General features: G+C 54.9%; 1 protein-coding gene across 2 annotated transcripts in view; it reads left to right on the top strand.

Annotated features, from left to right (window-relative positions):
• LOC145536631 (protein Shroom2-like) overlaps positions 1-13,343 on the top strand; it is a 144,585-nt gene extending 131,242 nt beyond the window's left edge. For both annotated transcript variants that reach the window (XM_081566152.1, XM_081566151.1), the window contains 3 exons: positions 42-213; positions 9,941-10,213; positions 12,521-13,343. In XM_081566152.1, the coding sequence (XP_081422278.1) occupies positions 42-213; positions 9,941-10,213; positions 12,521-12,787 (712 nt within the window). In that variant the 3' untranslated portion in view covers positions 12,788-13,343. The remainder of the gene's footprint in view (positions 1-41; positions 214-9,940; positions 10,214-12,520) is intronic.

Here is a 13,343-nt window from a genome sequence, read left to right as displayed (position 1 = left end):
GATCAGAGCTAACGTGGACATTCTGCCGTTTGCTTCCCCAGGAGGGAGGAGACCAGCGTGCTGGCGGCTGCACCCTTGGCCACCAACTCCGCCTACTACAGCACGTCGGCCCCCAAGGCGGAGCTGCTGATAAAGATGAAGGACCTGCAGGAGCAGCAGGAGCCGGAAGAGGACTCGGGCAGTTACCTGGACCACGACCTGTCAGTCAAAAAGGTAGGGAGGCCGAAATCCAGATGAGAACGTGCTGGCCCTCGGGTCCACCCCCAGCCTGGCCCTGCACCACGCACCGTTTGTGTTGGGTGAGACGCTGACATTTGGGCCTGCCTGTGAAACCCTCTGTGGGAGAGTCTTCTGTCCTAAAATTGGGCCTCTCCACAGGACCTCTGTGCTATCTGTCTGTCATGAGATCCAGCGTCCAAAGAACTTGGTGGCCACCAGTCTCTTTCATGTTAAGGTCAATGGATAATGTCTCTTCTACCCCCATTGAGACCCAAGGGACTTAACTGTATGACCTTCAGCAGGGTCCATGCCATCTTTGAGCACCGATTTGAAATTCCTGTAATCGGGTAATAAATACAACAGCAGATTGTAAAGGGCTGTGTTAACCAAAAAGCAGCCCTTGTTCAACTCCAAAAACTGACCCAGGCTCTTAGGGATGCAGCAGCAACATGCAAAATAGTCATTCCTTCCCTGAAGGCACTGTATATCCGAAGCACAAAAACAAACACACAATACAGGGCCCACGGGCCACGCCCGGCCCCCAACCTGCTGTTGTCAAATAAAGTTTTATTTAAAGGCAGCCAATTCATTCATTTACATAGGGCCTCCACATATTGTATTACATATGGCCTTAACATATTGTATTACATTTACAATATTGTAAGCAGTGTTGAGTAGTGGCTGTGTGGCCTCTGAAGTCTAAAATACTCACTCTCTGGCTCTTTACAGAAAATGCTTGCGCACATGTAGTGTAAATCGGTCAGAAAAGGAAAACAGGGTGAAGGCATACAGAGATAAAAGGAGTGTGATTGTAGAGAAGGCTCTGATGAGCTCATGATGCAGAAAATCCTGCAGTGACATGAGGGAGTGTCTGGTTCTGTCAGGGACTGGAGAAGGGGGTGGTGCAGGGTGTACAAAGGCCCTGGGGTAGGAGATCTGTGACATGTTGGGAAGGCAGCAGAGACCACTGGCTGGAGCACTGTGGACAGGAGGAGGGAGGATTGTAGATGTAGGTCAGGGACCCAGGGGGTGGACAAGGAGGGAGGGGGATGGGAGGTGAGGTCAGGGAGCAGTGGCTGAAGCTGTGTGGACAAGGAGGAGGGAAGGTGGAACTGGAGGTTAGGGCCTTGTGGCAGGAGCTCCATGGAGATTTGAAAGGCGAATTGGAGGTAAAAGTCTGGGAACCGTGGCCGGAGCTGTGTGGACAAGGATGGGGAAGATTGCACTTGAGGTCACGGACCTGTGGCTGCAGCTGTGTGGACGGGGAGGATGATAATGATCAGAGAGGACGTCAGGAACCAGTGACTGGAGACGTGTGGATAAAGAAGAACAAGACTGGAGAGACGGTCAGGCTGCTTGAGCCGCAACTGTGTAGACGAGGAGGGACGATTGGCCATAACATCGTTAAGACAAGTGGCTGGACCCGTGTGAACAAGGATGCAGAGGTTTGGAGAGGAAGTCAGAGACCTGTTGGCTGGAGCTATGTGGACATAGAGCCGGAGGATTGGAAAGGCAGTCGAGGACCAGTGGCTGGAGCTCTCTGTACGAGGGGGAAGAGGATTGTAGATGACTCTCAGGGACGGGGCCAGAACGGTGTGATCAAGAATGAGGAGGATTGCAGTTCAGGTCGGTGACCGCTAGATGAAGCCGTGTAGACAAACAGAAAGGAGAATGAGAGATAAAATGAATTGCTGTAGCTGTGTGGACGAGGAGGATTGGAGATGTGGTCAGACCAGTGGCTGGAGCTGTGTGGACAAGGAGGAGGAAGACTGGAGAAGAGCTTAGGGACTTGTGTCTGGAGATGTTTTGACAAGCAGGTGGAAGGATTTGCAATCAGTAGTCAAGGGGATCGGTGGCTGGTGCTGTGTGAAGAGGGATGAGGCGGGTTGGAGATAAAGTCGGGACAGAGTGGCTGGGACTGCTTGTGCAAAGAGGAGAAAGACTGAACATAAAGTCAGCAACAACGTGGCCAGGCCTGGGTGAGTAAGGATTAGGAGGTTTGGAGATTTTTAAGTCAGGGACCAGTGACTGGAGCGACTGAACTAGAAAGAGGAAGCTTTGGCTGGAGGTCAGGGATCAGTAGCTGGAACTTGGTGGACAAGGAGGAGGAATTTTGGAGAGGAGGTCAGGAACCAGTTGAGTGGAGCTGTGTGTATAAGGAAGAGCAGGATGGGAGAGAGGGATCAGGATCCTGAAGCTGTCGCTGTGTAGACAAGGCGGGAACATAAAGTCATAGACAGGTGGCTGGAGCTGTGTGAACAAGGACGAGGGGGTTTGTAGATGAAATCAGGAACCTGCGGCAGGGACTGTGGGGACAAGGATGAGGAGGATTGCAGTTCAGGTCAGTGACCACTAGATGGACGGGTGTCGGCAGAATGGAAGGGGTTTGAGAGACAAGGTTAGGGGCCAGTTGCTGTAGCTTGTGTGGACGTGAAGGAGGACGCTTGTAGAGAAAGTCAAGGGACAAGTGGCTGGAGTCGTGTTGACATGGTGCGGGAGGATAGGAAGAAAGGCCGGGACCAGTGGCTAGAAGCCCTTTGCACAAGGCTGAGGAGGAGCGGAGAGGAAGTCAGGGAGCAGTGGCTGGAGCTTTGGGGACAGAGGAGGAGGTCTGGAGACGCACTCAGGTGGCTGATGCTGTTTGGTCCAGGAGGAGGAAGATAGGAGATGGAGTCAGGGACCATGGGTGGAGCTGTGTGGACAAGGAGGAGGGAACACGTAGATGATGTCAGGGACCAGTTGCTGGAGCTGTTTGGACATGGAGCAGGAGGATTGGAAAGGAAACCGAGGCGTGGAAAGGAAACCAGTGCCTTGATGCTCTCCGTACAAGGAGGCAGAGGACTGCAGATTAAGAAAGACACCAGTGGCTGGAGCTGTGTCTACAAGAAGGACAATTGGAGATAATGTCAGTGACAGGAGGCTACACCTGTGTGAGCAAGGATTTGCAGGTTCATCAATTAATAACTCAGGGACCACCGGCTGGGACTGCGTGGATGTGAATCACTTCAGTCGCTCAGTCGTGTCCGACTCTTTGCAACCCCATGGACTCCAGCACGCCAGGCCTCCCTGTCCGTCGCCAGCTCCTGGAGTTTATCCAAACTCATCTCCGTTGATGCCATCCAGCCATCTCATCCTCTGTCGTCCCCTTCTCCTCCCGCCTTCAGTCTTTCCAAGCATCAGGGTCTTTTCCAATGAGTCAGCTCTTTGCATCAGGTGGCTAAAAGTATGGGAGTTTCAGCTTCAGCATCAGTCCTTCCAGTGAACACCCAGGACTGATCGGATCTTCTTGCAGTCCCAGGGACCCTCAAGAGTCTTCTCCAACACCACAGTTCAAAAGCATCAGTTCTTCGGCAGTTCAGGTCGATGACCACTAGAGGAAGCTGTGTAGACAAAGAGAAAGTGGAATGAGAGGCAAGGTGAGGGACCAGTGGCTGGAGCTGCGTGGACAAGGAGGAGAGGACATAATTGACTTGTGGCCGAAGGTGTGGGGACAAGAAGGAGAGTTAGAGAGGAGGTCAGGCGCCAGTGGCTTGACCCTTGTTAAGGAAGTGTAGGAAGGATTGGAGGACTTGTCTGGGGAGGTGTGCAGAGAATAGGATGGAGACTGGAGAGGTCAGGGACTCGTGGGTACATCTTTGTGGACAAGGAGAAAGAGGACTGCAGATGAGGTCAGGGACCAGTCACTACAGCGGCGTGGACTCGGGGCAGGAGGATTGTAGAGGAATCAAGGACCGGTGGCTGGAGATCTCTGTTCAGGTAGGAGGACCTCTGGTGACAAAGTCCGGGACTGGTGGCTGGAGCTGTGTGGACGAGGATGAGCAGGACTGCCGTTCAGGTCAGTGACCTGTGACCAGCGACCACTACAAGGACCTGTGTGGAAAAGACAACGTATTATGGGAGACAAGGTCAGAGACAGTGCATGGAGTTACGCGCACAACGCCATGGGTTTGTGAGGTCTCCAGGGACCTGCTGGTGCTGCTTTTGTGAACACCAGAAGGCCAGGAAATGTTGGCTGGAGCTGTGTGGACAGGGTTTGATAAGATGAGAAGGAGGGCCAGGACCAGTGGCTGGAGTTATTGGAGATGGAGTAAGACTAGATTATGGGCTTCCCTCGTAGCTCAGTTGGTAAAGAATCCGCCTACAATGCAGGAGATTCCTGGGTTGGGAAGATACCCTGGAGAAGGAAATGGCAACCCACTCCAGTATTCTTGCCTGGAGAATCCCACGGACTGTAGCCTGCCAGGCTCCTCTGTCCATGGGATCGCAAGACTCGGACACGACTTAGCGACTAAACCACCACCGCCGCCGCCAAGAATATATTGGAGAGGTCAGAGGTATGTGGACTAGGGTGATGGAAAATTTGAGACAAGGTCAGCGACTTGTGCCTGGCTTTCTTTGCAGAGGAGGAAGAGGATGGTAGATGAGGTTAGGGACCAGTGACTTGGAGCTGTGTGGACTCAGCACAGGAGGAGCGCAGAGGAGACTGTGAAACATGGCTGGGGCTCAGTGTTCAGGAAGGAAATGATTGGTAGTCAAGGCAAGGACTGGTGGCTAGACCGCTGTGCACAAGGATGAGGACAGCTGCACTTTGGGCCTCTGACCACTAGATGGCAATGTGGAGACAAGAGGGACGCTCATGAGAGACAAGGTGAGGGACCCGTGATGGGAGCTTTGTGTTCAAGGAGGTTGATTGACAGGTGGCCGGGGACCTATAGATACAGCTGTGCAAACACAAGGAGGAGTCATGAAGTGCAGTTTGGGGACCAGTGGCCGGAGCTGTGTTTACAAGAAGGAGGAATATTGGAGCGTTGGTCAGGCACTGAAGCTGTGTGTAGAAGGCGGGGTGGGGGTGAAAGTTAGTCGCACAGTCATGTGTGACTCGTTGCGACCCCGTGGACTGTAGCCAGCCAGGCTCCTTTGTCCATGGAATTCTCCAGGGCAAGAATACTGGAGTGGGTTGCCATGCCCTCCTCCAGGAGATCTTCCTGACCACCCAGGGATTGAGCCTGCACTGCAGGCAGATTCTTTACCCACTGAGCCACCAGGCTAGCCCAGCGCAAGAGGGAAGGACTAGGCATAAAGTCTGGGATATAAGGCCAGAGCTGTGTGAACAAGGATGCAGCGTTTTGGAGATGAGGTCAGGTGCCAGTGGCTGGGACTGTGAGGACAAGGGTGCAGAGGACTGCAGTTCAGGTCAGTTGAATCAGTTCACTTACACAGCCACGCAGACAAAAAGGGATGGCGATGCTAGACAGTGCTGCGTAGACCAAAGGAATGGCATTGTGTAGACAAAAGGAGTTGTGTGTGGATGTGAGAGCTGGAGTGTAAAGAAAGCTGAGCACCAAAGAACGGATGCTTTGGAACTGTGGTGTTGGAGGAGACTCTTGAGAGTCCCTTGGACTGCAAGGAGATCCAACCAGTCCATCCTAAAGGAGATCAGTCCTGGGTGTTCATTGGAAGGACTGATGTTGAAGCTGAAGCTCCAATACTTTGGTCACCTGGTGCAAAGAGCTGGCTTGAGGTATATGGACATGTTGCATGATAGTGTGGAGAGACAGACATCGAGTTCTCACAGGAATATGTGCAAAAGTAGGTTGGAAGATTGGGAGAGGAGGTCAGCGACCTTGTGTGTGGATCTCTGCAGACGAGGACGAGGAGAATTGCAGAAGAGGTCGGGGAACAGCGGCTGGAGCTGTGTTGACAAGGAGGATGAGCATTGGAGATGAAGGCAGGGACCCATGGCTCGACGTATGTGGACACAGAGTAGGATACATTGGAGAAGAAGGTCAGCAACGTGTGCCTGGCTCTGTGTGGACAAGGAGGAAGAGGATCGTACGTGATATAAGGGACCAGTGACTGGAGCTCTGTGGACTCGGAGCAGAAGGTCCAGAAACAATGGCTAGAGCTCTGAGTACAAGGAGGGAGAGGATTGTTGATAATGTCAGATACCGGTGACAGGAACTGTGTGCCCAAGGGTGAGGACACAGTGGAGGAGAGTAAAAAAGTTGGCTTCGAACTCAACATTCAGAACACTGAGATCATGGCATCCGGTCCCGTCACTTTATGGCAAATAGATGGGGAAACAATGGAAACAGTGGGAGATTTTATTTTTGGGGCTCCAAAGTCACTGCAGATGGGGACTGCAGCCATAAAATTAAAAGATGCTTGCTCCTTGGAAGAAAAGCTATGACCAACCTAGACAGTATACTAAAAAGCAAAGACATTACTTTGCCGACAAAGGTCTGTCTAGTCAAAGCTATGATTTTTCCAGTAGTCACATATGGATGTGAGAGTTGGACCATAAAGAAAATTGAGCAGTGAAGAATCGATGCTTTTGAACTGTGGTGTTGGAGAAGACTCTTGAGAGTCCCATGGACTGCAAGGAGATCCAGCCAGTCCATCCTAAAGGAAATCAGTCCTGAATATGCATTGGAAGGACTGATGTTGAAGCTGAAACTCCAATGCTTTGGCCACCTGATGTGCAGAACTGACTCGCTGAGAAAGACTGAAGGCAGGAGGAGAAGGGGACGACAGAGGATGAGATGGTTGGATGGCTTCACTGACGCGATGGACGTGGCTTTGAATAAGCTCCTGGAGTTGGTGATGGACAGGGAAGCCTGGTGTGCTGCAGCCCATGGGGTCGTAAAGAGTCGGACATGACTGAGCAACTGAACTGAACTGAACTGAAGGGTGAGGACCATTGCAGTTTAGGTCAGTGACCTCTAGATGGAACTGTGTAGAAAAGAGGAAGGCTGATGAGAGAGGAGGTCAGGGACGTGTTCCTGGCCTTGTGTGTGGACAAGGAGGAGGGGGGATTTGTGAGCGGCGAGGGATGTGTGGGTGCAGCTATGTGAACATGAGGAGGAATGGATGGGGGTTTCAGGGACCAGTTCCTCGGGCTGTGCTGACTCAGAAAGAGAGGACTGGAGATGAGTTTGGTGACCTGTTGCTGGAGCTGTGTGGACAAGGAGGAGGACACTTGGAGAAGAAATCAGGGACCAGTGGCTGGAGCTTTGGGAACATGAGGCAGGAGGATCAGAAAGGAAAGTCAAGGACCAAGTGGCTAGAGCTCTCCGTAGCAGGAGGAAGACAATCGTATGGGAGGACAGGGACGCCTGGCTAGAACTCTCTGTACAAGGAGGGGTGCAGATAAAGTTGGGTTTTGGTGCCTGGAGCGGCGTGTTCAAGTGGAAGGAGGGCTGCAGATAATGTCAGGGACAGGCGGCCGGGTCTGCGTGAAGGAGGATGGGGAGGTTTGTAGATGAAGTTGGTCGGGGGCTGTGTGGACAAGGGTGAGGAGGACAGCAGGTAAGGTCAAGGATTCGTGGTTGGAGCCATGCAGAAAAGGGGGCAGAGGCCTGGAAGAGGAATTGCCGACCCTTGGCGAGAACTCTGTGTCCAAGGAGGAGGAGGCTGGCAGATAAAGTCAGGCACCGGTGGCTGGGACAGGGCACAGGGCATTACAAGTAGGAGGAGCTTTTGAGATAAAGTTGGGAACAGGCAGCCCGAGCCATGTGAACGGGGTGAGGAGGCTTGTACATTAAGGCAGGCCCCAGCGGCTGGGCCTGTGTGGACAAGGATGAGGAGGACTGTAGTTGAGTCAGAAACCACTAGTTTAGCCGTGTGGACAAAGACCTGTGGGGGCCTTCCCAGGCGGCTCAGTGGTGAAGAAGCCACCTGCCAATGCAGGAGGTGCAGGTTCGATTCCCGGGTCTGGAAGGTCCCCTTGAGTCGGAAGTGGCAACCCACTCCAGTATTCTGGCCTGGGAAACCCTGTGGACGGAGGAGCCTGGCAGGCTACAGTCCATTATTCGATGGCACATCATTGGACGTGGCTGAGCACGCACATGGACTCACAGGCAGTGAGGAATGAGGCTGGAGCCGTGTGAACACGGATGAGGCACATCGGGGTAGAATTCAGGGATCAGTGGTTGGATCTGTGTGAACACGAATGGGGCAAGGTTGCAGAGGAGGGTGGGGACTTGTGGCTGAACGTCTGTGGACAGGGAGGAATGACTGCAGAGGAGGTCAGTGGGGTGGGGGGGATGTTTGTGTCTGGCGTTCTGTTGACAAGGAGGAACAAGACTGTGCATCAAGGCAGCAGACCAGTGGCTGGAAGCTGTGTGAACAGGCAGGAGGAGGCTTGCATGGGAGGTCATTGACTCCCAGATGCAGCCGTGTAAACAAAGGGGAAGGGGGCTGGGAGACGAGGTCAGGGACTTGAGGTCAGGGAGCGGTGTAGACAGGAAGAGGAGAGACACTGGGAGAGGAGGAGGTCAGGGACCAGTGGCTGGGATGTGTGGATGAGGAGGGAGGAGGGTTGGAGGCCCGTCAGAGACCCATGATGGGCGCTTGTGGAGGGGGGGAGGAGGAGGATGGCAGTGTTAACTCGCTGTGTCATCCTGCAGATTCCTACTGGCTTTTTCCATATCGTAATGTGCATATTTCCATGCTACCTTCTGTTAGTCCCACCATCCTTCCCCTACCCATCTGTTGTGTGTCTGCACCTCCACTGGTGCCCAGCAAATAGGTTCTCAGTATCATCCTTCTAGATTCCATATACATGTGTTAATATATGATACTTGGTTTGTTTTTTTTTTCTCATTTACGTCACTCAGTATAACAGGCTCTAGGTTCATCCACCTCAGTAGAACTGACTCAAATGTGTTCCTTTTCATGGCTGAGTAATATTCCACTGTGTATATGTACCACGGCTTCTTTATCCATCCATCTGCCCAGGGACGTCTAGGTCGCTTCCGTGTGCTGCTGCTAAGTCGCTTCAGTCGTGTCCGACTCTGTGCAACCCCATGGACAGCAGCCCAGCAGGCCCCTCTGTCCCTGGGATTCTTCAGGCAAGACCACTGCAGTGGGTTGCCATTTCTTTCTCTGCTCGTGTGCTTGCTATTGTAAATAGTATTGCAGTGAACACTGAGGTACATGCGACTTTTTCAGTTATGGTTTCCTCCAGGGCATATGTCCAGTACTGGGATTGGTTAGATCATATGATAGTTTTATTCCTAGTTTTTTTTTGTTTTTTTTTTATTTAAGAAATCTCCATACTGTTGTGCTCAGAGCTGGAGCACTGGGATGACCCTGAGGGATGGGATGGGGAGGGAGGTGGGACGGGGGTTCGGGATGGGGAACACGTGTACACTGTGGCTGATTCATGTCAATGGATGGCAAAAAACACTACAATACTGTAAAGTAATTAGCCTCCAATTAAAATAAATTAAAAAAAAATTTTAATTAAAATAAATAAATTTTAAAAATCTCCATACTGTTGTCCACAACGGCTGTACCAATTTACATTCCTAACAGTGCAAGGGGGGCTTCTGTTGTGGCTCAGCTGGTAAAAAAACATCCACCCGCAAGGCACGAGACCTGGGTTGGGAAGATCCCCTGGAGCAGGGAAAGGCTACCCACTCCAGTATTCTGGACTGGAGAATCCTATGGACTGCATAGTCCATGGGACTATAGTCTGTCGTAAAGTCGGACTCAACTGAGCGACTTTCACTTTCAAACAATGTAAGAGGGTTTCCCTTTTTTTTTTCCACAGCCTCTCCAGCATTTATTGCTTGTAGATTTTTTCAACACTGGCCTGATATTTATTCGTGCTAAACAAGCTGCTGATGGGCCCACAGGCCGGGAGGTGCGGGAGGGTGCAGGGCTGGGCGCCCGGGTCAGCAGGGCTGTGACTGAATCCTGCATGCTGTACCCACAGCAGGAGCTCATTGAGAGCCTCGGCCGCAAGCTGCAGGTGCTGCGGGAGGCGCGGGAGAGCCTGCTGGAGGACGTGCAGGCCAACAGCGTGCTGGGCGACGAGGTGGAGGCCCTGGTCAAGGCCGTGTGCAAGCCCAACGAGTTTGACAAGTTCCGCATGTTCATCGGGGACCTCGACAAGGTGGTGAACCTCCTGCTGTCACTGTCCGGCCGCCTGGCCCGCGTGGAGAATGCCCTCAACAACCTGGACGACAGCACGCCTCCAGGCGATCGGGTACTCCCCCCAAGGCGGGACGGGTGGAGGTGGGGGAGGGGGGAAGGGGAGGGGAGCTGGGAGGTCCCACGGGGTGCAGAGTGAACGCCTGGAAGCCCCGCTGGGCCCGCTGTCCACCTGGTTGCACAAGGTCGTCTTCTCTCTTGCTCTCTCCCTTCTCGTAGTGGGGGGTCGCCCTGAGATTCCCCGCATTGTTCAGTTGCTCATTGCGGTCCGACTCTTCGCGACCCCATGGGCTGCAGCACGCCAAGCCTCTCTGTCCATCACCATCTCCCGGAGTTTTAGTCAAACTCATGTCCATCGAGTCGGTGATGCCATCCAACCATCTCATCCTCTGTCATCCCCTTCCCCTCCCGCCTTCAATCTCTCCCAGCATCAGGGTCTTTTCCGGTGAGTCGGTTATTCGCATCAGGTGGCCAGAACATGCAAGCATTATTTTATATGTTCAGACTCACGTCCGTTGAATCGGTGATGCCATCCACAGGCTTATTAGTTAGCATCGAGGACTGTGCCTGTGGTCCTCCTGGGCCCTGAGACTTCAGTGTATCCCTCTGGGTCTCCACGTTAGGTCCACACTGGGCGTGCTTGATGAGCTTCACCTTCCTAGAACTGGAGGCAGCGGTGGTCCGCGGCCTCCTCCAGGTTCAGCATAGGGGCCTCCACTGTGACCAGCGTTGGGGGAAACTGTCGATGACAGGCATGCTAACGAGGGGCAAAGAGGCAGTGTCAGAGGCAGTGTCAGGCTGTGGGAGGCTCCCCTGTCTTTCCAGATAGAAAGTAGGACACGTGGCCAAGACGTGGACACAGGACACCCTCCCTCCAATCAGCACTTGTAGTCTCAGGGATGCCAACTGATCTCTGTAGACCCCGTTTGGAGAATCAGCTGAGGTCTCTTTGTCTTCCGCTTGGAGCTTCCGCTTGGAGCTTAGAATGCCGCTGCTGCTAAGTCGCTTCAGTCGTGCCCGACTCTGTGCGACCCCATAGACGGCAGCCCGTCAGGCTCTGCCGTCCCTGGGATTCTCCAGGCAAGAACACTGGAGTGGGTTGCCATTTCCTTCTCCAATGTATGAACTCCAGGTAATCCTCCTCTCACACTGGCAGGTCAGGGTGTCCTTTAGCAGGGGGCAGGTGGCCCTGAAAGGTGGTGCAGGCCAGGGATCCTTCCCAGGGGCGCAGTTTTTACCCCCGCCCACCAAGCAGCAGCCCTGTACCTCTGGCCTCTCCTCGGGGCCCTTCCACCCCCGTGGTGCTCCAACGGGTCTGGGGGAGGCTGTTCGGGTCTCCAGGTGGCAGAGGAGCGGGAGACTCTGCTGGCGTCGGAAACGGGGACCGAGGACGGGGCGTTCGCTGACGTCCGCCAGCCGCCACGTGGAGGCTGTTTAATGCCGCTCCTCGCTCCCTGTCTTGTTTCTCCAGCAGGTTACCGGAGGGCAGGGACGGTAGGTGCGCGCCCCGATCTAGGAGTGGGGGAGTGTGTGTGCCCCCGAGTAAGGAGCCTGGGCAGCTATGCGACTCACCCAGCCCCATCCCCCGTCTCCATCTCTCTTCTTCCAGCCCCTTGTCCTCTTAACCGTCCGCCTCCCCTTGTACCAGAAGGGTTTAGCAATCCTGCCCTGGGAGATCTCTTTAAGTGCACTGCTTTAGCCCACTTTGCCCCCATCCCCGGTGTTGTCAGGGAAACGCCTCCACGCACACAGTACCCCCCACCCCCACCCTGGAGCCCTTCACTGCCTGCGCGCATCTCCCTGTTTTGGACTTGACCGGGCGCGGATGACTCGTAGTCCTCAGTATGTATCCGGGAGCCTTGTGCGGGGGTGTATCCGGGCGCCTCATAGCGGGTGTATCTGGGCGCCTCGTGGCGGGTGTATCCAGGTGCCTCCTGCGGGGGTGTATCCGGGCGCCTGGTGGCGGGGGTGTATCCGGGCGCCTGGTGGCGGGTGTATCCGGGCGCCTCGTGCGGGGGTGTATCCGGGCGCCTCGTGGCGGGGGTATCCGGGTGCCTCGTGCGGGGGGTGTATCCTGGCGCCTTGGGGGGGGTGTATCTGGGTGCCTCGTGCGGGGGGTGTATCCCGGCGCTTTGTTGGGGGGGTATATCCGGGCGGCTCGTGGCGGGTGTATCCTGGTGCCTGGTGCCGGGTGTATCCCCGCGCATCGTGGCGGGTGTATCCGGGTGCCTCGTGCGGGGGGTGTATCCCGGCGCCTTGTTGGGGGGGTGTATCTGGGTACCTCGCTGCGCAGGCGGTGGGAGGCATTGTCCAGCCCCCGCGCCGGGTCCCCAGCAGGCATATGCGTCTTCTGTCTGTCCAGCAATCCCTCCTCGAGAAGCAGCGCGTCCTGATCCAGCAGCACGAGGACGCCAGGGAGCTGAAGGAGAATCTGGACCGCCGGGAGGGCATTGTCTTCGACATCCTGGCCAGCTACCTGGGACCTGAGAGCCTGGCGGACTATGAGCACTTCGTCAAGATGAAGTCGGCGCTCATCATCGAACAGCGTGAGCTGGAAGACAAAATACACCTGGGTGAGGAGCAGCTGAAGTGCCTGTTGGACAGCCTTCAGCCCGAGAGAGGCAAATGAGGACGCACGCACCCCCACCCCACCCGGCCCTTCCCGGAGGAGAGGGGGGATGCAGATGGGGTTGGCGGAGTCATCAGCTCCGGTGCTGTGGATGCAGCTGAAAACCGCAGCCTGTATTTACGTCCTGTCCATGGGGGTCGCGGGATGGGAGGGGTGTCCTAGCACAGCAATAACTTCCAGGTGTGCGTTTGGGATGAGTTCTTTAATTCTTGGGTTCCCTTTTGGAAAGCTGAGTGGAGCGGGCCTCCCCCCCCCCCCCCCCCCGCCCCTTTGGCGCTGGTGCTCGGGTGCGCCCTGCGCGCATGCGCACCGGGGTCAGTCACGTGGTCTCTGCCGGCCCTGCGTGCGGACGCTGAACCCTGTCCTCTGCGCAGGAAGGAACGAGCTTGAAGGTGCATAGGGGGCGTGGGGGGGGGCGGTTCGCCTGGCGCACGAGCTGTCCGGTGGATCGCCGGAAGTGCCGGGCGGCTGTGTTCTCCCGTGCGTCTAGAAATGTTGCGCCGTTCGTTGTGTCTGTCCTGTAAGGATGCCCCCTGACCCAGCAAAAAAAAAAAAA

Source organism: Giraffa tippelskirchi, chromosome X (genome assembly GCF_054371585.1).
Source record: "Giraffa tippelskirchi isolate mGirTip1 chromosome X, T2T-mGirTip1v1.2.pri, whole genome shotgun sequence".
Taxonomy (NCBI): domain Eukaryota; kingdom Metazoa; phylum Chordata; class Mammalia; order Artiodactyla; family Giraffidae; genus Giraffa; species Giraffa tippelskirchi.
Note: the sequence above shows the minus strand (reverse complement) of the source record. Positions and strands in the feature narration are given on the sequence as shown.